This window comes from Bos indicus, chromosome X (assembly GCF_029378745.1).
Source record: "Bos indicus isolate NIAB-ARS_2022 breed Sahiwal x Tharparkar chromosome X, NIAB-ARS_B.indTharparkar_mat_pri_1.0, whole genome shotgun sequence".
In the NCBI taxonomy this organism is placed as follows: Eukaryota; Metazoa; Chordata; class Mammalia; order Artiodactyla; family Bovidae; genus Bos; species Bos indicus.
Window position 1 is genome coordinate 102,435,505 of NC_091789.1, and position 22,617 is coordinate 102,458,121.

The window sequence follows — 22,617 nt, forward strand, 5'->3', positions numbered from 1 at the left end:
GTAACAGTGAAAGATTGAAAACAACTTAAACTTACATCAATAAGTGACATAGTTGAATAAACAATGGTGCATCTCTACTACATGATACCACACATCAGCTTAATGAAATGAGATGTGTTTAGATATTGAAGTCATGATTTTGAGTGAAAAAAGTAAATTGCAGACTAATATGTACAGTATGTCACAACTTATGTTGATAATAAACACCATGTATATCACCAAAATAATGTCTTACACATAAATCTTTAGAGAACCACCTGTAAGAAGATATACATACTATGATAATAGTGGTTATTTCTGAGGGGTGGGGGAGGGGACCAAGACTAAGATAAGATGGGACTGCTGATTAAATAAGATATTAATCTTACCTGTAAATTTTATATACTTAAATTTTTGAAAGAACAATACATTAAAATATTATGTGAGTAGCTAAAAAAAATTTTTTTAAAGATCCCAAAATAAAAATAACCTGAAAAGTGGTTTGTGTTAAATTGTTAAGTGGAAAGACATGGTTACAAAACACATAATTGAATTATAAGGGTAAATATACACAGAGAAAAATGTCTGGAAGGATGTACACTGAAATGTTTACACAGTTATCTTTATGTGGTTGTGGCGGTGGTGGAAATTTAGATAGTTTTATTTTACATCTTCTGTGGATTTGCTTACCTGTATTTTTTCATTTGTCTATAATAAATATATAATATTTATATAATAAAAAATAAGCTGAAAAATAAATTATGATAGCCACTGAATTTGCCTTTATAAAGATGCAGGCTCCCTTAAAACAAAAGAAGTCAGTGATGTAAAAGAAAAGCCTAGATGGAAATCTTTAGGTAGAAGGGCCTCGATCTCTGCCACTCAGAAGTCCAGTCAAAAAACACTGAAACACTGAGCAGTTTATTCTGTGTCAGGTCTATTGCAGGGCCATGGGATTGGGAGTGGGAGTGGAAGGACTAAAACCAAATTCCTGCTCTAAGGTTGAATTGAGACTCCTTCACTTTACTTCCCACTGCTACTGCTTTGCACATGACCCCTCTCCTCCAACTCCCACCATTATAGAACATATCAACACAGAACTTTTGCTTCCAATACAGACACTTCAGGTTCTAATTTCCTTCTGAACACCAACAAAGGAGAACAATTCTTCTAAATAGCGAAACCCATCTTTCAATAGGCTATCCTAACCTTGACTGCATTCCTTCTCTTCTAGCTCCTTGTCCCCCTAGCTGAAAGTACCATTTATTTTCCTTATCTCCCATTGGTGTTCTTCTATCCCCACTCCCAAGGAAACATACACATACAAACCTTCTTTTTTGCAAAACACTTTTTCTTTGTTATTATAAAAGTAAAACATGTTCAGAATAGAAAACTTTAAAAGTGTGGAGAATTAAATATATGCAGAGGAAAAAAATCCACAATTTTAGAATCAAGAAGTAAACACAGCTAACTTTTTAAAGACATTTTTTACCTTTTTCCTGTGTGTGTGCAATGGTTGATTTTCTTAATTGGGATTATAAGCTTCATAACTGTGTTTTGTCTTCTTTTATTCACTTAACACCAAAAAAGTGACATTTTCCCATCTTACTAAATATTCTTTAAAGTCATGACTTTTAATGGTTAAATAGCATCTCTTATAGCTATATCATACTTATTTAGACATTCCCTGGAACATTTAACGTGGCCCATTATAAACATTCATCTCTATAGATATCTAGATATAGATATCTATATATCAATTTATAAATCTATCAAGTACTTATTCAAGCATGAATTTCAGTAAATCCATAAATGTGTGTAAGTAGGAAAAATAACTTTATTTTTTATAACTGAATTTCTATCTCCAGTCCCCAGTCTGCTGAATTGGCAAAAATATAACCTCTGCAGCAATGAATATTCTGGTACATACATCTTTGTCAGATTACTTCCTTATGATAGAATCCTAGAAGTGAAAATATAGAGTCAAAGGACATGAACCTCATATTTAAGGATCCTCATCTCTATATAGATATAGCTGTAAATATGTATATAGATGTAAATATAGATGTATATGACCTCGCTGGTTTCTTCTCTGGTGGCTCAGAGAGTAAAGAATCTGCCTGTAATGCAGGAGACCTGGGTTCGATCCCTGGGTTGGGAAGATCCCCTGGAGAAGGGAATGGTAATCCACTTCAGTATTCTTACCTGGAGAATTCCATGGACAGAGGATCCTGGTGAACTACAGTCCATGGGGTTGCAGAGTCAGACATGACTGAGTGACTAACACGCATATAGATATATATAGTATATATTCTTATATATAAAGGTATAGGTAGCTAATTGACTATAAAACACTTTTGTTAAAAACCCAAGCCCTTTTACTGATTTCACATTAAAGAGATTACCCTAAGATTCCCTACCTATCTTTGTCCTAATTTATAATAAGGCACTGACTAAGTCTGTAGACCTTTTGGTAGAAAAGGGCACAAAGCTCTGGCACTATACAGAAAATTCAACTCTGCCCTGCTTTGGATATTTCTAATCAAAGATTGATCCTTGGTGAGACCCTCCTCCATGGGAAGTGCTCTGGCATGTAACAATGATTTTGTATGGAAGTCTTAAGGATTATCTCATCCTGTAAGTGGGAAATTATTCTCAGGGCTGTTGTGAAAGTTATATGAAAAGGGTATGTGACATTTCCCAGTTCAGTACTTGGCACATAGTACTCAATACCATAGCTCAATCTGTTCCAGTGAATTTTAGGTTCTTGCCCTGTCACAGAAATAACTTAGAGACCAGACAGTGAAGTCAAGAAAGTAAAGTGAGGATTTATTTAAGCAAAAATATGCTCTCAGAGGGAGAACAGGCAGACAGAGAGTAGCTGCCCTGGGTTTCTTTGGTAGGCTGATTGTGTGAGCCTGTGTATATGCTCAGTCACTGAGTTGTTTCCAGCTCTTTGTGCCCCATGGACTGTAGCCCACCAGGCTTCCCTGTGTTGGTGCACAATTGGTAGGTACTTCTTATCTGCAAGGCTAATTTTATTGTAATGAGAGTATAATGAACAACAGATTACATTCTGACACAGGAGATTCCTGACTTTCTTCTAGGACACTTATCACCCAAAATGTATGGTTTCTTGTCAATATGGAGGTTCCTACTTCTGTCTGCCCATGGATCCCTGTTGTTTACAAGATGCATGGTTTCTTGCTACCTGTCCCCTGACGCCCTTTCTCTGCTCATATCTAGCTACCTGCCTACTGTAACAGATTTGCTAATATTCTGATAAACATGAGATGATTACCTGATAAGGCAATTGATTATTTAATTGACCATTGATTCAATTTTTTTTTTAGTGGGGATTTTTTTTAAATTTATTTATTTTAATTAGAGGCTAATTACTTTACAATATTGGATTTGCCATACATCAACATGAATCCACCACGGGTGTACACGTGTTCCCAATCCTGAACCCCCCTCCCACCTCACTCCCCATACCATCCCTCTGGGTCATCCCAGTGCACCAGCCCCAAGCATCATGTATCATGCATCAAACCTGGACTGGTGATTCGTTTCTTATATGATATTATACATGTTTCAATGCCATTCTCCCAATTCATCCCCCGCCTCCACCTCCCACAGAGTCCAAAAGACTGCTCTATACATTTGTGTCTGTTTTGCTGTCTTGCATACAGGGTTATCATTACCATCTTTCTAAATTCCATATTTATGTGTTAGTATACTGTATTGGTGTTTTTCCTTCTGGCTTGCTTCACTCTGTATAATAGGCTCCAGTTTCATCCACCTCATTAGAACTGATTCAAATGTATCCTTTTTAATGGCTGAGTAATACTCCACTGTGTATATGTACCACAGCTTTCTTATCCATTCATCTGCTGATGGACATCTAGATTTCTTCCATATCCTGGCTATTATAAACAGTGCGGCAATGAACATTGGGTACACGTGTCTCTTTCAATTCTGGTTTCCTCAGTGTGTATGCCCAACAGTGGGATTGCTGGGTCGTATGGCAGTTCTATTTCCAGTTTTTTAAGGAATCTCCACACTGTTCTCCATAGTGGCTGTACTAGTTTTCATTCCCACCAACCGTGTAAGAGGGTTCCCTTTTCTCCACATCCTCTCCAGCATTTATTGCTTGTAGAATTTGCAGTTCAGTTCAGTTGCTAAGTCGTGTCCAACTCTTTGTGACCCCATGAATAGCAGCATGCCAGGCCTCCCTGTCCATCACCAACTCCCAGAGTTCACTCAGACTCACATCCATCGAGTCAGCGATGCCATCCAGCCATCTCAACCTCTGTCGTCCCCTTCTCCTCCTGCCCCCAATCCCTCCCAGCGTCAGAGTCTTTTCCAATAAGTCAACTCTTTGCATGATGTGGCCAAAGTACTGTAGACTTTTGGATCACAGCCGTTCTGACTGGCATGAAATGGTACCTCATTGTGGTTTAGATTTGCATTTCTCTGATAATGAGTGATGTTGAGCATCTTTTCGTGTGTTTGTTAGCCATCTGTATGTCTTCTTTGGAGAAATGTCTATTTAGTTCTTTGGCCCATTTTTTGATTGAGTCGTTTATTTTTTTGGAATTGAGCTGCAGGAGTTGTTTGTATATTTTTGAGATTAGTTGTTTGTCAGTTGCTTCATTTGCTATTATTTTCTCCCATTCTGAAGGTTGTCTTTTCACCTTGCTTATAGTTTCTTTTGTTGTACAGAACCTTTAATTTTAATTAGATCCCATTTGTTTATTTTTGCTTTTATTTCCATTACTCTGGGAGGTGGGTCATAGAGGATCCTGCTGTGATTTATGTCAGAGAGTGTTTTGCCTATGTTCTCCTCTAAGAGTTTTATAGTTTCTGATCTTATGTTTAGATCTTTAATCCATTTTGAGTTTATTTTTGTGTATGCTGTTAGAAAGTGTTCCAGTTTCATTCTTTTACAAGTGGTTGACCAGTTTTCCCAGCACCACTTGTTAAAGAGATTGTCTTTTCTCCATTGTATATTCTTGCCTCCTTCGTCAAAGATAAGGTGTCCATAGGTGCGTGGATTTATCTCTGGGCTTTCTACTTTGCTCCATTGATTGATATTTCTGTCTTTGTGCCAGTACCATACTGTCTTAATGACTGTGGCTTTGTAGTAGAGCCTGAAGTCAGGCAGGTTGATTCCTCCAGTTCCATTCTTCTTTCTCAAGATTACTTTGGTTATTCTAGGTTTTTCGTGTTTCCATACAAATTGCGAAATTATTTGTTCTAGCTCTGTGAAGAATACCGTTGGTAGCTTGATAAGGATTGCATTGAATCTATAGATTCCTTTGGGTAGTATATTCATTTTCACTATATTGATTCTTCCGATCCATGAACATGGTATATTTCTCTATCTATTAGTGTCCTCTTTGATTTCTTTCACCAGTGTTTTATAGTTATATATATATATATATATATATATATATATATATATATATATATATATCTTTAGTTTCTTTAGGTAGATATATTCCTAAGTATTTTATTCTTTTTGTTGCAATGGTGAATGGAATTGTTTCCTTAATTTCTCTTTCTATTTTCTCATATTAGTGTATAGGAATACAAGGGATTTCTGTGTGTTGATTTTATATCCTGCAACTTTATTATATTCATTGATTAGCTCTGGTAATTTTCTGGTGGAGCCTTTAGGATTTTCTATGTAGAGGATCATGTCATCTGCAAACAGTGAGAGTTTTACTTCTTCTTTTCCAATTTGGATTCCTTTTATTTCTTTTTCTGCTCTGATTGCTGTGGCCAAAACTTCCAAAACTATGTTGAATAGTAGTGGTGAAAGTGGGCACCCTTGTTTTGTTCCTGACTTTAGGGGAAATGCTTTCAATTTTTCACCCTTGAGGATAATGTTTGCTGTGAGTTTGTCATATATAGCTTTTATTATGTTGAGGTATGTTCCTTCTATTCCTGCTTTCTGGAGAGTTTTTATCATAAATGGATGTTGAATTTTGTCAAAGGCTTTCTCTGCATCTATTGAGATCATCATATGTCTTTTATTTTTCAATTTGTTGATGTGGTGTATTACATTGATTGATTTGTGGATACTGAAGAATCCTTGCATCCCTGGGATAAAGCCCACTTGGTCATGGTGTATGACCTTATTAATGTGTTGTTGGATTCTGATTGCTAGACTTTTGTTAAGGATTTTTGCATCTATGTTCATCAGTGATATTGGCCTGTAGTTTTCTTTTTTTGTGGTATCTTTGTCAGGTTTTGGTATTAGGATGATGGTGGCCGCATAGAATGAGTTTGGAAGTTTACCTTCCTCTGCAACTTTCTGAAAAAGTTTGAGTAGGATAGGTGTTAGCTCTTCTCTAAATTTTTCTTAGAATTCAGCTGTGAAGCTGTCTGGACCTGGGCTTTTGTTTGCTGGAAGATTTCTGATTACAGTTTAAATTTCCATGCTTGTGATGGGTCTGTTGAGATTTTCTATTTCTTCCTGGTTCAGTTTTGGAAAGTTGTACTTTTCTAAGAATTTGTCCATTTCTTCCATGTTGTCCATTTTATTGGCATATAATTGCTGATAGTAGTCTCTTATGATCCTTTGTATTTCTGTGTTGTCTGTTGTGATCTCTCCATTTTCATTTCTAATTTTTTTTTTTCATTTCTAATTTTATTGATCTGACTTTCTCCTTTTGTTTCTTGATGAGTCTGGCTAATGGTTTGTCAATTTTATTTATCCTTTCAAAGAACCAGCTTTTGGCTTTGTTGATTTTTGTTTCACCAGCTAAAGTCTACCTTGTGGGCTGACATCATTCATTCCAGATTCAAGTAATTTTACCTGTTGTCAAACAGGTATTTGCTTAGATTTGGAAAAACAGTTCACTAGAATGTATATCTAAGTGTTGTGCTAAAACTATGTGACTACCACCAGAGAAGTGTATCTGCTCTTGATAAAAGTTAAGATAGAATTGAAAAGATATCTATCTCTGAATTCTAAATGACCAGTTAAAAGACATTCTAAGATTCCATGCTAACTGCAATCATGTTTTTCAGTATCCTGGAATGCTTTCTGGAGAACACAGGACTTCAAATTAATCCTCCAAATACTCGCATAGGTGCAATGAAATGAAAAGAGGATGGTGTTAGTAGCGGGGGGAGCAGCTTAAACCAAGATATTGCCAACATTAAAAAAACATATAATGTGAGAATTGCGAGTTAAGTTTTATTTGAGGCAAAATGAGGACTTCAGCCTGGGAGATAGTACCTCAGATAGCTCTGACAAACTTCTCCAAAGAGGTAGGCGGAAAGGTCAGTACATGTGTGATTTTGGTGAAAAGGGAATACATGCAAACAAGCACATATTTTTCCAGAAGGTTTCTACTAGTCTCATGAAACTTTATTAATCCCAAGGAACAGTGTCACCATGAAGAATTTTAGTGCTTTTCTAGATATGAGGAGATACAATAACCTGGCTCATAAACTCAGCTCCTGAAAATATCTAACTAGCTAAAGACCCATCCATTCTGAAGGAGATCAGCCCTGGAATTTCTTTGGAAGGAATGATGCTAAAGCTGAAACTCCAGTACTTTGGCCACCTCATGCAAAGGGTAAACTCTTTGGAAAAGACTCTGATGCTGGGAGGGATTGGGGGCAGGAGGAAAAGGGGACAATAGAGGATGAGATGGCTGGATGGCATCACCGACTCGATGGACGTGAGTCTGAGTGAACTCCGGGAGTTGGTGATGGACAGGAAGGCCTGGCATGCTGTGATTCATGAGGTCGCAAAGAGTCGGACATGACTGAGCAACTGAACTGAGCTGAAAGACCCATCCTGACAGTTTACTGGAGCACAGAGTACCTCATTTGATCTCCTGTGGCCTCAGCCTGCAATGGCTTGGAGAGGTGCTTGGGTTGCCAGCCAGAGATTGGGCTGGGTTGCAGCCATGAAAGCACCACATCCTAGCCACTAGACCAGGGGTCAGTGACAAAGGCCCTGGCCCTTTGGCTTTGCAGAAAAGAATTTCCACTATAATAGAAAGTAGTGAAGATAGTAAAGTACTTAATAAGAGGAAAAAAAGTACAGTACATGTGGATAAGTACATGGGTGAATTCAGTGAGAGAAAGTCACTGAGTTGTGCCCTTGCAGCAGTTTCAATTACTTCTATGGAGCATATCTTCTTTGTTTCATTTGGCCAATCATTTTGATTTGCCTGAGTCACAGTCCATATTTGGTATATCTCAGTGTTAACTAAAAAATATAGTCACAACCTGAAATTAGAGAGTTATTTTATTTGTTGGGAATGTTTAGGACTCTGAGCCCAGAAAACTGCTCCAAAGAGGAAGGAGAGGGAGTCAAGTTAGTTTGTAACAGAGGGGGCAGGCAGTCTGAACATCAAAGATCGAGTATCAAGTTAAGGAATGTAGCATTCTATGTATAGGAAGATACAAGTCTGGGCTCACTAAATTCATTCTTGTCATATGCACCTCAGCTATCTGGGGCCAAACCTGTTTCCTTGTTCACCCTGCTTCTTGCATCACCCCAGCTCCTCAGCAATCACCATGAGGTGGTAGTGGTGGCAGCATTTGCTGGATCACAATTTTGGGAGCCCTAATTCACATTTGGAGACCAGAAATCGCTGATGGCTATGACATTTCTTATTTATTAATATGGCAGGAGAAATTTTCATTTCACATCAGGACCTCTCATCTGTGTGCATGCATCTCTTAGCCAGGGTGGATTTTACTGAAAAGGCATCTGGGTAGAACATCCCTTGACATAATTCCCCTTTGGCTTCCAAAGAGCCTTTCTGTGTATGTGTGGTCAAGGAGGTCTCCTGATGTCAAGAACAAGAAATATGTGGTCTGAGCAGGGCCTAGCCTCCTCTCATAATTATCCTGCTATTCAGAGTTTTGGTCCATAAGGAATGAATCTCCAATTGCTTTACTGGGGGGTGGGGGGCCTTCTGTTTCCTGCCTCAATTTCTGTTCTCCATGCTGAACTCCTTTCAGGGGTATTGAATGTCAGGAGCTTCATCAGCACATCAGTTAATCCTTATAGAAGTTGAGGGCAAGTGCCCATTGCCAGTGTCAATTTGTACTTGACAAGATAAAGGTTAACCTGGGATAACATACTGGGACAAGGGGTGAAAGCAAGAGGTAAGAGGCCCCAAATGCTGAAATTAAAAGCAAGATAGCATGGATAGTACTTTAGTATACAGCCTCTATCTACTAACTGAATGCAAATCTTGCATTTTTAAAAATTTGACTTTTGGAAAAATAACCTTAGTATTTTGTAAGTATTTATAAGAAATGTATAAATGTTTATAGCTTGGTACCACCTGAGGATATGTGGGAGTCTCAGCAGAGAGGGGAGATCTCTCTTAGAGACAGAAACACACATAAAGTGATAGAGATGCAAGACACAAAAAGAAAGAACATTTAGAGAATAACAGTAGCAGATCCCTAAGTCTATGCCTAAGGTCAAGAAATACAAACAGAAAAAGTCAGTTATCAAAGAGAAGCATCTAAAAGCAGAAGAATGCCTTAAGGTCATTGAACAAGGAACACTTCCAAACACATTCTATGATATCACCATCACCCTGAAACCAAAACCAGACAAAGACAACAGAAAAAAGAAAACTACAGGCTAATATCACTGATGAACCTAGATGAAAAAATCCTCAAAAAATGTTAGCAAATAGAACTCAGCAACACATCAAAAAGCTCATACACCATGATCAAGTTGAGTTTATACCAGGAATGCAAAGATTCTTCAATATATATAAATCAAACAATGTGATACACCATATTAACAAATTGAAAGATAAAAATCATATGATCATCTCAATAGATGCAGAAAAAGCCTTTGACAAAATTCAGCACCTATTTATGAGTAAAACTTCAAAAATGGGCATAGAAGGAACCTACCTCAACATACTAAAGGCCATGTATGAGAAGCCCACAGAAAACATTATTCTCAATGGTGAAAAAATTGAAAGCGTGCCCCCTAAGATCAGGAACAAGACAAGGGTGTCCACTTTCATCACTGTTAATCAATATAGTTCTGAAAGTCCTAGCTACACCAATCAGAGAAGAAATAAATAAATAAAAAGAATCCATATCAGAAAAGAAGAAGTAAAGCTCTCACTATTTTCAGATGACATGGTATTATACATAGAAAACTCTAAAGATGCTATCAGAAAATTATTAGAGCTAATCAGTGAATTTAGCAGAGTTGTAGGATAGAAAACCAATACACAGAAATCAACTGCATTTCTATATATTAACAATGAAAAATGACAAAGAGAAATTAAGGAATGAATCCCATTCACCATTACAACAAAAAGAATTAAATATCTAGGAATAAACTTACCTAAGGAGACAAAAGAACTGTACAGATAAAATCATAAGACACTAATGAAAGAAATCACAGATGACGTAAACAGATGGAGAGATATTCAGTGTTCCTTGGTAGGAAGAATCAATATTTTGAAAATGACTCTGCTACCAAAGGCAATCTACAGATTCAATGTGATCCCTGAAAATTACCAATGGCATTTTTCACAGAATTAGAAAAAATATTTCACAATTCATATGGAAACACAAAAGATCTTGAATAGTCAAATCAATCTTGAGAAAGAAGAATGAAGCTGGAAGAATCAACCTTCCTGATTCAGATTATACTACAAAGCCACAGACATCAAGAGTGTATAGCACTGGCACAAAAACAGAAATATAGATCAATGGAACAAGATAGAAAGCCCAGAAATAAACCCATGTGCCTATGGGTGCCTTATTGTTGACAAAGGAGGCAACAATATACAATGGGGCAAAGACAGATTCTTCAATAAATGGTGCTGGGAAAACTGGACAGCTACATGTAAAAGAATGAAATTGGAACATTTCCTAATATCATACACAAAGATAAGCTCAAAATGCATTAAAGACCTAAATGTAAGATGAGAAACTATAAAACTCTTAGAGGAAAACATAGGCAGAACACTCGATGAGATAAATCAAAGCAAAATCCTTTATGACCCACCGCCTAGAGTAATGGAAATAAAAACAAAAGTAAACAAGTGGGACCTGATTAAACTTAAAAGCTTTTTCACAGCAAGGAAGGTAAAAGGTAAAAAGCCCTTTTACCTTTTATAAAAAAGGTAAAAAGCCCTCAGAATGGGAGAAAATAATAGCAAATGAAACAACTGACAAAGGATTAAATTCCAAAATACACAAGCAGCTCATACAATTGAATGCCAGAAAGAAAAAAAAAAAAAAAACCCAATCAACAAGCAGTAAAAAGACCTAAACAGACATTTATCTAAAGAACACATACAGATGGCTAACAAACACATGAAAAGATGCTAATCATTGCTCATTATTTAAAAATGCAAATCCAGAGGGATGGTACGGGGAGGGAGGAGGGAGGAGGGTTCAGGATGGGGAGCACGTGTATACCTGTGGCGGATTCATGTTGATATATGGTAAAACCAATACAATATTGTAAAGTTAAAAAATAAAATTAAATTAGGTCCCATTTGTTTATTTTTGCTTTTATTTCCGATATTCTGGGAGGTGGGTCATAGAGGATCCTGCTGTGATGTATGTCAGAGAGTGTTTTGCCTATGTTCTTCTCTAGGAGTTTTATAGTTTCTGGTCTTATGTTTAGATCTTTAATCCATTTTGAGTTTATTTTTGTGTATGGTGTTAGAAAGTGTTCTAGTTTCATTCTTTTACAAGTGGTTGACCAGTTTTCCCAGCACCACTTGTTAAAGAGATTGTCTTTTCTCCATTGTATATTCTTGCCTCCTTTGTCAAAGATAAGGTGTCCATACGTGTGTGGATTTATCTCTGGGCTTTCTATTTTGTTCCATTGATCTATATTTCTGTCTTTGTGCCAGTACCATACTGTCTTGATAACTGTGGCTTTGTAGTAGAGCCTGAAGTCAGGTAGGTTGATTCCTCCAGTTCTATTCTTCTTTCTCAAGATCGCTTTGGCTATTCGAGGTTTTTTGTATTTCCATACAAATTGTGAAATTATTTGTTCTAGCTCTGTGAAGAATACTGTTGGTAGCTTGATAGGGATTGCATTGAATCTATAGATTGCTTTGGGTAGTATACTCATTTTCACTATATTGATTCTTCCAATCCATGAACATGGTATATTTCTCCATCTATTAGTGTCCTCTTTGATTTCTTTCACCAGTGTTTTATAGTTTTCTATATATAGGTCTTTAGTTTCTTTACAGAGATATATTCCTAAGTATTTTATTCTTTTTGTTGCAATGGTGAATGGAATTGTTTCCTTAATTTCTCTTTCTGTTTTCTCATTATTAGTGTATAGGAATGCAAGGGATTTCTGTGTGTTGATTTTATATCCTGCAACTTTACTATAGTCATTGATTAGTTCTAGTAATTTTCTGGTGGAGTCTTTAGGGTTTTCTATGTAGAGGATCATGTCATCTGCAAATAGTGAGACTTTTACTTCTTCTTTTCCAATTTGGATTCCTTTTATTTCTTTTTCTGCTCTGACTGCTGTGGCCAAAACTTCCAAAACTATGTTGAATAGTAATGGTGAAAGTGGGCACCCTTGTCTTGTTCCTGACTTTAGGGGAAATGCTTTCAGTTTTTCACCATTGAGGATAATGTTTGCTGTGGGTTTGTCATATATAGCTTTTATTATGTTGAGGTATGTTCCTTCTATTCCTGCTTTCTGGAGAGTTCTTAAAAGCTTCTGCACATCAAAGGAAACTATCAGCAAGGTGAAAAGACAGCCTTCAGAATGGGAGAAAATAATAGCAAATGAAGCAACTGACAAACAACTAATCTCAAAAACATACAAGCAACTCCTCCAGCTCAACTCCAGAAAAATAAATGACCCAATCAAAAAATGGGCCAAAGAACTAAATAGACATTTCTCCAAAGAAGACATACAGATGGCTAACAAACACATGAAAAGATGCTCAACATCACTCATTATCAGAGAAATGCAAATCAAGACCACTACGAGGTACCATTTCACACCAGTCAGAATGGCTGGGATCCAAAAGTCTACAAATAATAAATGCTGGAGAGGGTGTGGAGAAAAGGGAACCCTCTTACACTGTTGGTGGGAATGCAAACTAGTACAGCCACTATGGAGAACAGTGTGGAGATTCCTTTAAAAACTGGAAATAGAACTGCCTTATGATCCAGCAATCCCACTGCTGGGCATACACACTGAGGAAACCAGAAGGGAAAGAGACACGTGTACCCCAATGTTCATCGCAGCACTGTTTATAATAGCCAGGACATGGAAGCAACCTAGATGTCCATCAGCAGATGAATGGATAAGAAAGCTGTGGTACATATACACAATGGAGTATTACTCAGCCATTAAAAAGAATACATTTGAATCAGTTCTAATGAGGTGGATGAAACTGGAGCCTATTATACAGAGTGAAGCAAGCCAGAAGGAAAAACACCAATACAGTATACTAACGCAGATATATGGAATTTAGAAAGATGATAACAATAACCCTTTGTATGAGAAAGCAAAAGTGACCCTGATGTATGGAACAGTCTTATGGACTCTGTGGGAGAGGGAGAGGATGGGAAGATTTGGGACAATGGCATTGAAACATGTAAAATATCATGTATGAAACGAGATGCCAGTCCAGGTTCAATGCACGATACTGGATGCTTGGGGCTAGTGCACTGGGACGACCCAGAGGGATGGTATGGGGAGGGAGGAGGGAGGAGGGTTCAGGATGGGGAGCACATGTATACCTGTGATGGATTCATTTTGATATTTGGCAAAACTAATACAATTATGTAAAGTTTAAAAATAAAATAAAATTAAAAAAATAAATTACCTTAAGGCATGGGGAAAAAAATTAAATTAAATTAAATTAAATTTAATTTAAAAAATTTAAAAAATGCAAATCAGGGGGCGGACCTAAGATGGCAGAGGAATAGGACGGGGAGACCACTTTCTCCCCCACAAATTCATGGAAAGAACATTTGAGTGCTGAGCAAATTCCACAATACAACTTCTGAACCCTGGCAGAGAATACCAAGCACCCAGAAAGGCAACCCATTCTCTTCAAAAGGAGGAAGGACAAAATATGAAAGATAAAAAGAGAGACAAAAGAGTTAGGGACAGAGACCTGGTCTGGGGAGGGAGTCATGAAAGAGGAGAAGTTTCCAAACACCAGGAAACCCTCTCACCGGCAGGTTTGTGGAGAGTTTTGGAATCTCCAAGGGCAACATAACCGGGAGGAAAAAACAAACAAACAAACAAACCCACAGATTACACGCCTAGCCGAAACTCTCAGCGGAGAGGTAGCCCAGACGCTGGAGTCTGCCAGCAGTGAGCTGAATGGGGGCTGAACAGGGAGGTCTAGGCTGCATACTTAGGGTGGGGACCAGGCCTGAATGCCCTGAGAACAATCTGAGGGAGCTAAGGTGAGATAGCAACCCAAACTGCGATAGCCAGAGGAAAAAAGAAAAAAAAGAGAGAGAGAACTTTCCCACAACAGCCTGGCCTGCTCACAGAACAAAGGATTGAGCGAACACCAGAGGAGAGCTAGCCGAATGCAGATGAGCCCCTTCCCCCACTGGAGGCAGAGAGGCAGGCAGGCTGCAGCCAGAGCCAGAAGGTGAGAGGCAATCTTGGCCCCAGAGATGGCATCCTCCACCAAACTGTGAGTAGGCTCCCAGTTACTAACCAGTCTTCCTGGGATCCTGGACAGTTGACATCCACCAGGATGGTGGCAATCAGAGATCAGCCCTCCAAAGGAGACACACGGCATACCTGAGACAGTGCTCTTGTGGTGCACCCAGGAAACCAAGTGCCTGGGACTGGGGAGGTGATAAGATGCACCACCAAATTGGGAGTGTGCTCGCCAAGCACCTGGTCGCCTGAGCTGCTTGGACCTTGGAAGGGCACAAAAAGCAGGCCCAACCGAGTCTGTGCCTTTGTGGGGTACCTGAGAACCTGAACCTGAGTGGCTTAGGACTGGGAAGTACACCCAACCCAGGGCCCACTTTAGACAGTTCCGCTGCAGAACAGTCTGAAGCCTGGGCAGTGTAGACTGGGAAAGCACACATACTGAGAGTGTGGGGCAAACCCAGTGTGGCCGAGACACTGCGAGAACTCCCCACACATGCCAGTGATATTTGTTTGCAGTGTTTCTCCCTCCCCACAGTACAACTAAACAAGTTAGCCTAAATAAGTGACCACCTTCGCCCCCTTGTGTCAGGGCGGAAATTAGACACTGAAGAGACTTGGAAACAGAGGAAGTCAAAATAAACAAAGAAGAGGGAACTGCTCTGGAAGTGACAGGTGCAACAGATTAAAACCCTGCAGTTAGCACTGACTATACTAGAAGGGGCCTATAGACCTTGAGAAGAAGTATAAGCTGGAACAAGGAACTATCTGAAACTAAACTGGCACCACACTGCCCTCAACAGCTCCAGAGAAATTCTAAGATATATTTTACTATTATCATTTTTTAATTTTTAAATTCCTTATTACTCCTTTAATTTTCATTTTTATAACCTACTATTACCTTGCAAAAAAAGACCCTATTTTTAAAGCAAATTTCACATATATATTTTTTATAATTTTGTGATTGATTTTGTTTTGTATTTTTAATATAGTATTTTTGAGAGTCTAACCTCTAATCTAGATTTTTAATCTTTGCTTTTTGTTTTTTGTTATCAATTTTGCACCTTTAAGAATCCAATCTTTAGTATCCATTTTTACGTAGGAGTGTGATTACTAGCTTGATTGCTCTCTCCCCCTGTTGACTCTCCTTTTTCTCTCCCAGGTCACCTCTATCTCCTCCATCCCCCTTCTCTTCTCTACACAACTCTGTGAATCTCTTTGGGTGTTCTGGGCTGTGGAGAACACTTAGGGAACTGATTACTGGCTAGATCTGTTTCTCTCCTTTTGACTCCCCCTCTTCTCCTCCTGGTCACCTCTATTTCCTTCCTCCCTCTTTTCTTCTCTATGTAGCTCCGTGAACCTCTCTGAGTGTTCCAGATGGTGGAGAGCATATAAAGAATTGATTATTGGCTAGATTGCTCTCTCCCTGCTTGATTCCCTGTCTTCTCCTCCTGGTGACCTTGATCTCCCTCCTCCCTCTTCTCTTCCCCATGTAACTCTGTGAACCTTTCTGGGTGTCCCGCACTGTAGAGAATCTTTTTGCCATTAACCTAGATGTTTTATCATAGGTGCTGTATGGATGGAGAAGTCTTAAGGCTACTGTAAAAATAAGACTGAAATCCAGAGGCAAGAGGCTTAAATCCCAAACTTGAGAACTCCAGAATACTCCTGACTCCAGGTAACATTAATTGATGAGAGCTCATCCAAAAGGCTCCATAGCTACACTGAAACCAAGCTCCACTTAAGAACCAACAAGTTTCAGAGCAAGACATATCGAGCTAATTCTCCAACAATGCCGGAACATAAACCTGAGCATTAAAGTACAGGCAGCCAAAAGTCACATCAAACCCATGGACACCTCAAAACCCACTACTGGACACTTCACTGCACTCCAGAGAAGAGATCCAGCTCCTCCCACCAGAATGTCAACGTAAGCTTCCCTAACCAGGAAACCTTGACAAGCCACTCGTCCAACCCCACCCACAGGGAGCAACCTCCACAATAAATAGGAACCACAAAGAACCAGCATACAGAAAGGCCACCAAAACACAGCAATATAAACAAGATGAAAAGGCAGAGAAATATTCATCAGGTAAAGGAACATGATAACTGCCTACCAAACCAAACAAAAGAGGAGGAGATAGGGAGTTTACCTGAAAAAGAATTCAAAATAATGATAGTAAAAATGATCCAAAATCTTGAAAGCAAAATGGAGTTACAGATAAATAGTCTGGTGACAAGGATTGAGAAGATGCAAGAAGTGTTTAACAAGGATCTAGAAGAAATAAAAAAGAGTCAATCAATAATAAATAATACAATAACTGAGATCAAAAAAAAAAAAAAAACCCTCTGGACAGAACCAAGAGTAGAATAACTGAGGCAGAAGATAGGATAAGTGAGGTGGAACATAGAATGGTAGAAATAAATGAAGCAGAGAGGAAAAAAGAAAAAAGAATTTTAAAAAATGAGGACAACATCAGAGACCTCTGAGACAATGTCAAACATCCCAAAATTCAAACCATAGGAGTCTCAGAAGAAGAAGACAAAAAGAAAGGCCATGAGAAAATACTTGAGGACATAATAGTTGACAACTTCCCTAAAATGAAGAAGGAAATAGCCACCCAAGTCCAAGAAACTTAGAGAGTCCCAAACAGGATAAACCCAAGGCAAAATACCTCAAGATACATATTAATCAAATTAACGAATATCAAACACAGAGCAAATATTAAAAGCAGCAAAGGAAAAGCAACAAATAACACAAGGGGATTCCCATAAGGATAACAGCTGATCTTTCAATAGAAACTCTTCAGGCCAGAAAGGAATGGCAGGACATACTTAAAGTGATGAAAGAGAAAAACCTACAACCCAGATTACTGTACCCAGCAAGGATCTTATTCAAATATGAAGGAGAAATCAAAAGCTTTACAGACAAGCAAAAGTTGAGAGAATTCAGCACCACCAAACCAGCTCTTCAACAAGTACTGAAGGATCTTCTCTAGACAGGAAATACAAAAAAGGTTTAAAAACTCGAACCCAGAACAACAAAGTAAATGGCAACGGGATCATACTTACCGATAATTACCTTAAATGTAAATGGGTTGATGCCCCAGCCAAAAGATAAAGACTGGCTGAATGGATACAAAAACAAGACCCCTGTATATGTTATCTACAAGAGAACCACCTCAAAACGGGACACATACAGACTGAAAATGAAGGGCTGGAAAAAGATATTTTACACAAATGGAGACCAAAAGAAAGCAGAAGTAGCAACGCTCATATCAGATAAAATAGACTTTGAAATAAAGTTTGTGAAAAGAGACAAAGAAGGACACTACATAACGATCAAAGGATCAATCCAAGAAGAAGATATAACAATTATAGATATATATGCACCCAACTTAGGAGCACCTCAATATGTAAGGCAAATGCTAACAAGTATAAAAGGGGAAATTATCAGTAACACAAAAATAGTGGAGGACTTTAATACCCCACTCACACCTATGGATAGATCAACTAAACAGAAAATTAGCAAGGAAACACAAACTTTAAATGATACAATGGACCATTTAGATCTAATTGATATCTATAGGACATTTCACCCCAAAACAATGAATTTCATCTTTTTCTAAAGTTCACATGGAAACTTCTCCAGGATAGATCACATCCTGGGCCACAAATCTAGCCTTGGTAAATTAAAAAAGCATTGAAGTCATTCCAAGCATCTTTTCTGATCACATTTCGGTCAGATTAGATGTCAATTACAGGAAAAACTATTAAAAATACAAACATATGGAGGCTAAAGAACATGCTTCTGAATAACCAACAAACCACAAAAGTCAAAAAAGAAACCAAAATATGCATAGAAATGAATGAAAATGAAAACACAACACAAAATCTATGGGGTGGAGTAAAAGCAGTGCTAAAGGGAAGGTTCAAAGCAATACAAGCTTACCTCAAGAAACAAGAGAAAAGTCAAAGAAATAACCTAACTTTACATGTAAAGCAACTAGAAAAGGAAGAAATTAAGCACCCCAGGTTTAGTAGAAGGAAAGAAATCATAAAAATTAGGGCAGAAATAAACAAAGGAGACCATAGCAAAAATCAACAAAGCTAAAAGCTAGTTCTTTGAGAAGATAAATAAAATAGAAAAAACATTAGCCAGACTCCTCAAGAAACAAAGGGAGAAGAATCAAGTCAACAAAATTAGAAATGAATATGGAGTAATGGCATTGAAACATGTAAAATATCATGTATGAAACGAGATGCCAGTCCAGGTTCAATGCACGATACTGGATGCTTGGGGCTGGTGCACTGGGACAACCCAGAGGGATGGTATGGGGAGGGAGGAGGGAGGAGGGTTCAGGATGGGGAACACATGTATACCTGTGGTGGATAAAAATATTTATAAAAAAAAATAAAAAATAAAAAAGTGAAAAAAAAAATAAAAAATAAAAATCCAAATTCAAAAACTAAAAGAAGGGGAGTTTAAGTATAGCTGTCCCCATCAAATCTTGCAACATGCTCTTTTCGTAATAAATATTTGCTCTTTTTGTAATAAATATTCTAAACACTGATCTGGCTGGAACTACTGCAATGCTTCGTCATTGGTGCCTGGAGCAATTAAATGCAAAACCATTAGTTAAATGGAAGGACCTCCTCACAGGACAATGGAAGGGTCCTGACCCATTATTAACTAGCGGTCGAGGATGTGCTTGTATTTTTCCACAGGATGCACATTTTCCAATTTACATCCGGGACAGGCTGATTTGCCATGTTGCAGTCTCCCAGACATCAAGTTCCCCCATTGCTTCGATCACAAAAGAGGAGCCCGCCTGAAGGGGAGGCAAAATAAACATCGAGATCCCGGAGAGACCGACGGGGCTGCTGCAGTGCGAACTCCAACCAGAAAATAATTCTACTTATTCTGTTTTGGCTTGTCTACCCTCTCCTTATGTTTTTCTCTTTACCAATGATTCTGGAAAACTTAATGTACATGTGACTTTTCACTGGTGGACCCAATGCAGTGACTTGTGAACAATGCATGCTCTCATCTTGTTTAAACCCTCAATATAATGTTTGCTCCTTTGTAGTGTTACAATGTCCACCTTATCTTATGATGTAACCACTTATTGATATAACTATAGTCTTGCTGTATTACAAAGACTTCAGGATTTAATGCGATCGTGACGATTTGTGGGCTTACTTATTTTAGGAATATCAGCTTTAATAGCAGCAATTGCTTCTGTTACTGTGGCAGCAATATCATTGACTCAACAAGTGCATACTGCCCAATATGTTGATACCATGTCTAAAAATGTTTCTTTAACTCTAGCAACACAGAAAGTTATAGATAGAAAATTGGAGATGAGAGTAGATGCCTTAGAAGAGGCAATAATGCATATTGGGACTGAGTTACAGGCTTTAAAAGTGAAAATGGCTCTGTCTTGCCACGCTGATTACCGGTGGATATGCGTGACATCTTTAAAGGTAAACGAGACAGATTATGAATGGGAAAAAATCAAAAAACATATATCAGGTGTTTGCAACAGCTCTGACATTGGCCTGGACTTAGGGAAAGTTCATAATCAAATACAGACCCTGGAACACTCTCGACTGGATTTTACCGCCACTGGAGCAGCTAATGACTTATTTCACACCTTCTCTAACTTTACTTCTGGAAAAAACATTCTGTCTAATATCTTTAGTTCTAATTTTGCTTCTCATAATCATTCTTCCTTGTATTGTCAGGATTCTTCGGCAGAACATTCAAAAGCTCGCGACTGAGCTGCATCTGGCTGTTTTAAGAAATAAAAAAGGGGGAGATGCGGGGAGCGAGCTCCGCCCCTGGCAAAGGTCATGAGGAAGGAGGCTTGGCATACGCAAAGGTGGGATCAAGCCTCAGGAGTCTCCCTGGAAATTCTCGAGCAATCTACCCCCAAAACCAGAGTCTGCCTACTTTCTGCTTTGTGCTTTCACCTACACCTCTGACTTTACGGGGGGCTGTCCCCCACTACCTCTCTGAAAAAAGGGTTAGCTTACAGCTCCAGTTAATAATTCCTGGGTGTGACAGTGTTTCAACCTACAAACTCCCTTGGAAGTCCTCTAGCCTGCCTGAATAGGTTTTTCCGGCCACATGTGATTGCTCAGAGCCTCCAAATTGTGAGAGGCATGAGATGTTCTAAACTGTCTAAATACAGATTCCTTTGAGCAGTTAAAAGATTGATTAGAAATTGTATTGGTGAAGGGTTTTTCACTTGTTGGGCCAATGTTTGCTGCTAAGTCTCCATATCCCTTACCTGCTGTGTCCCTGGCAGTGTATTGATTAATATAATTGGTGTAAATATTAGCTTTAATGTTTGTAACCTGGGACCCTTGAGTTAATTCTTTTTCTTGTTATAGCCCACCACACCTTTGCTCTGTAGGAATGCAACTTTATCTAATGCTTTTTGGAGGCTGGCGCCTGACTTTAGAATAATCACCTTTAGAGAAAAAGGCCTCCGGGCCAGAAGATGATGCAAATCACCTAAACTTTTGCATATGATAAGTTTGCAGGAAGAAAGCCTGGCTTACTGCATGACTCTACCCCTTCCCCCATTATCCTCTATGCATAACTTAAGGTATAAAAACTACTTTGGAAAATAAAGTGCGGGCCTTGTTCACCGAAACTTGGTCTCACCATGTCGTTCTTTCTCTTACCTTCTGGCTGAATTATTCAGCCTCTTCTCTCCACTGAATTTCCTCACTGAGCTATCCTCATTCTATTACTCTTTATATCCTTAATTAACATTTAATTAAGCAATTGTTTCCTGATCCTCGCCGACACCGTCCCCGCTTCGAATTCCCTGGATCCACTGGGGCTGGACCCCGGCAAGAAATCCTTTGCATTCCTATACACTAACAATAAGAAAACAGAAAGCAGAATTCAGGAAACAATTCCATTCACCATTGCGGTACATGGAATAAAATACTTAGGAATAAATCTACTTAAAGAAACAAAAGACCTATATAAAGAAAACTATAGAACAGTGATAAAAGAAATCAAAGATGACACAAATAGATGGAGATATATACCATGTTCATGGAGTGGAAGAATCAATATAGTGAAAATGAGTATACCTCCCAAAGCAATCCATAGATTCAATGCAATCCCTATCAAGATACCAACTGTATTTTTCAGAGAACTAGAATATATAACTTCACAATTTGTATGGAAATACAAAAAACTTTGAATAGCAAAAGCAATCTTGAAAAAGAAGAATGGAACTGGAAGAATCAACCTGCCTGACTTCAGACTATACTACAAAGCTATAATCATCAAGACAGTATGGTACTGGCACAAAGACCAAAAAAAAAATAGATCAATGGAACAAAATAGAAATCCCAGAATTAAATCCACACACCTATGGACACCTTATCTTTGACAAAGAAAGCAAGAATATACAATGGAGAAAAAATCATCTCTTTAACAACTGGTGCTGGGAAAAGTGGTCAGCCACCTGTAAAAGAATGAAACTAGAACACTTTCTAACACCATACACAAAAATAAACTCAAAATGGATTAAAGATATAAATGTCAGACCAGAAATGATAAAACTGCTAGAGGAAAACAGACAAAACACTCCTGACATAAACCACAGCAGGATCCTCTATGACCCACCTCCCAGAGTAATGGAAATAAAAGCAAAAATAAACAAATTGGACCTAATTAAAGTTAAAAGCTTCTGCACAACGAAGGAAACTATAAGCAAGGTGAAAAGATAGGCTTCAGAATGGGAGTAAATAATAGCAAATGAATCAACTGACAAGGAATTAATCTCTAAAATATACAAGCAACTCCTGCAGCTCAATTCCAGAAAAATAAACGACCCAATCAAAAAATGGGCCAAAGAACTAACCAGACATTTCTGCAAAGAAGATATACATATGGCTAACAAGCATATGAAAAGATGCTCAACATCATTCATTATCAGAGAAATGCAAATCAAACCCACAATGAGGTA

General features: G+C 38.3%; 1 protein-coding gene across 2 annotated transcripts in view; it reads left to right on the plus strand.

The window, feature by feature from the left end:
* Nucleotides 1-21,344, plus strand: part of VSIG4 (V-set and immunoglobulin domain containing 4) — a 100,392-nt gene extending 79,048 nt beyond the window's left edge. Inside the window, exon 8 of one of the 2 annotated variants that reach the window (XM_070784097.1) lies at nt 16,186-21,344. Coding sequence is in view for 1 of the 2 variants with exons in the window: in XM_070784100.1 (XP_070640201.1) it covers nt 16,186-16,222 (37 nt within the window). In the remaining variant the exon portion in view is untranslated. The remainder of the gene's footprint in view (nt 1-16,185) is intronic. The other variant, XM_070784100.1, reaches the window with a different exon arrangement.
* Nucleotides 21,345-22,617: the final 1,273 nt, after the last annotated feature.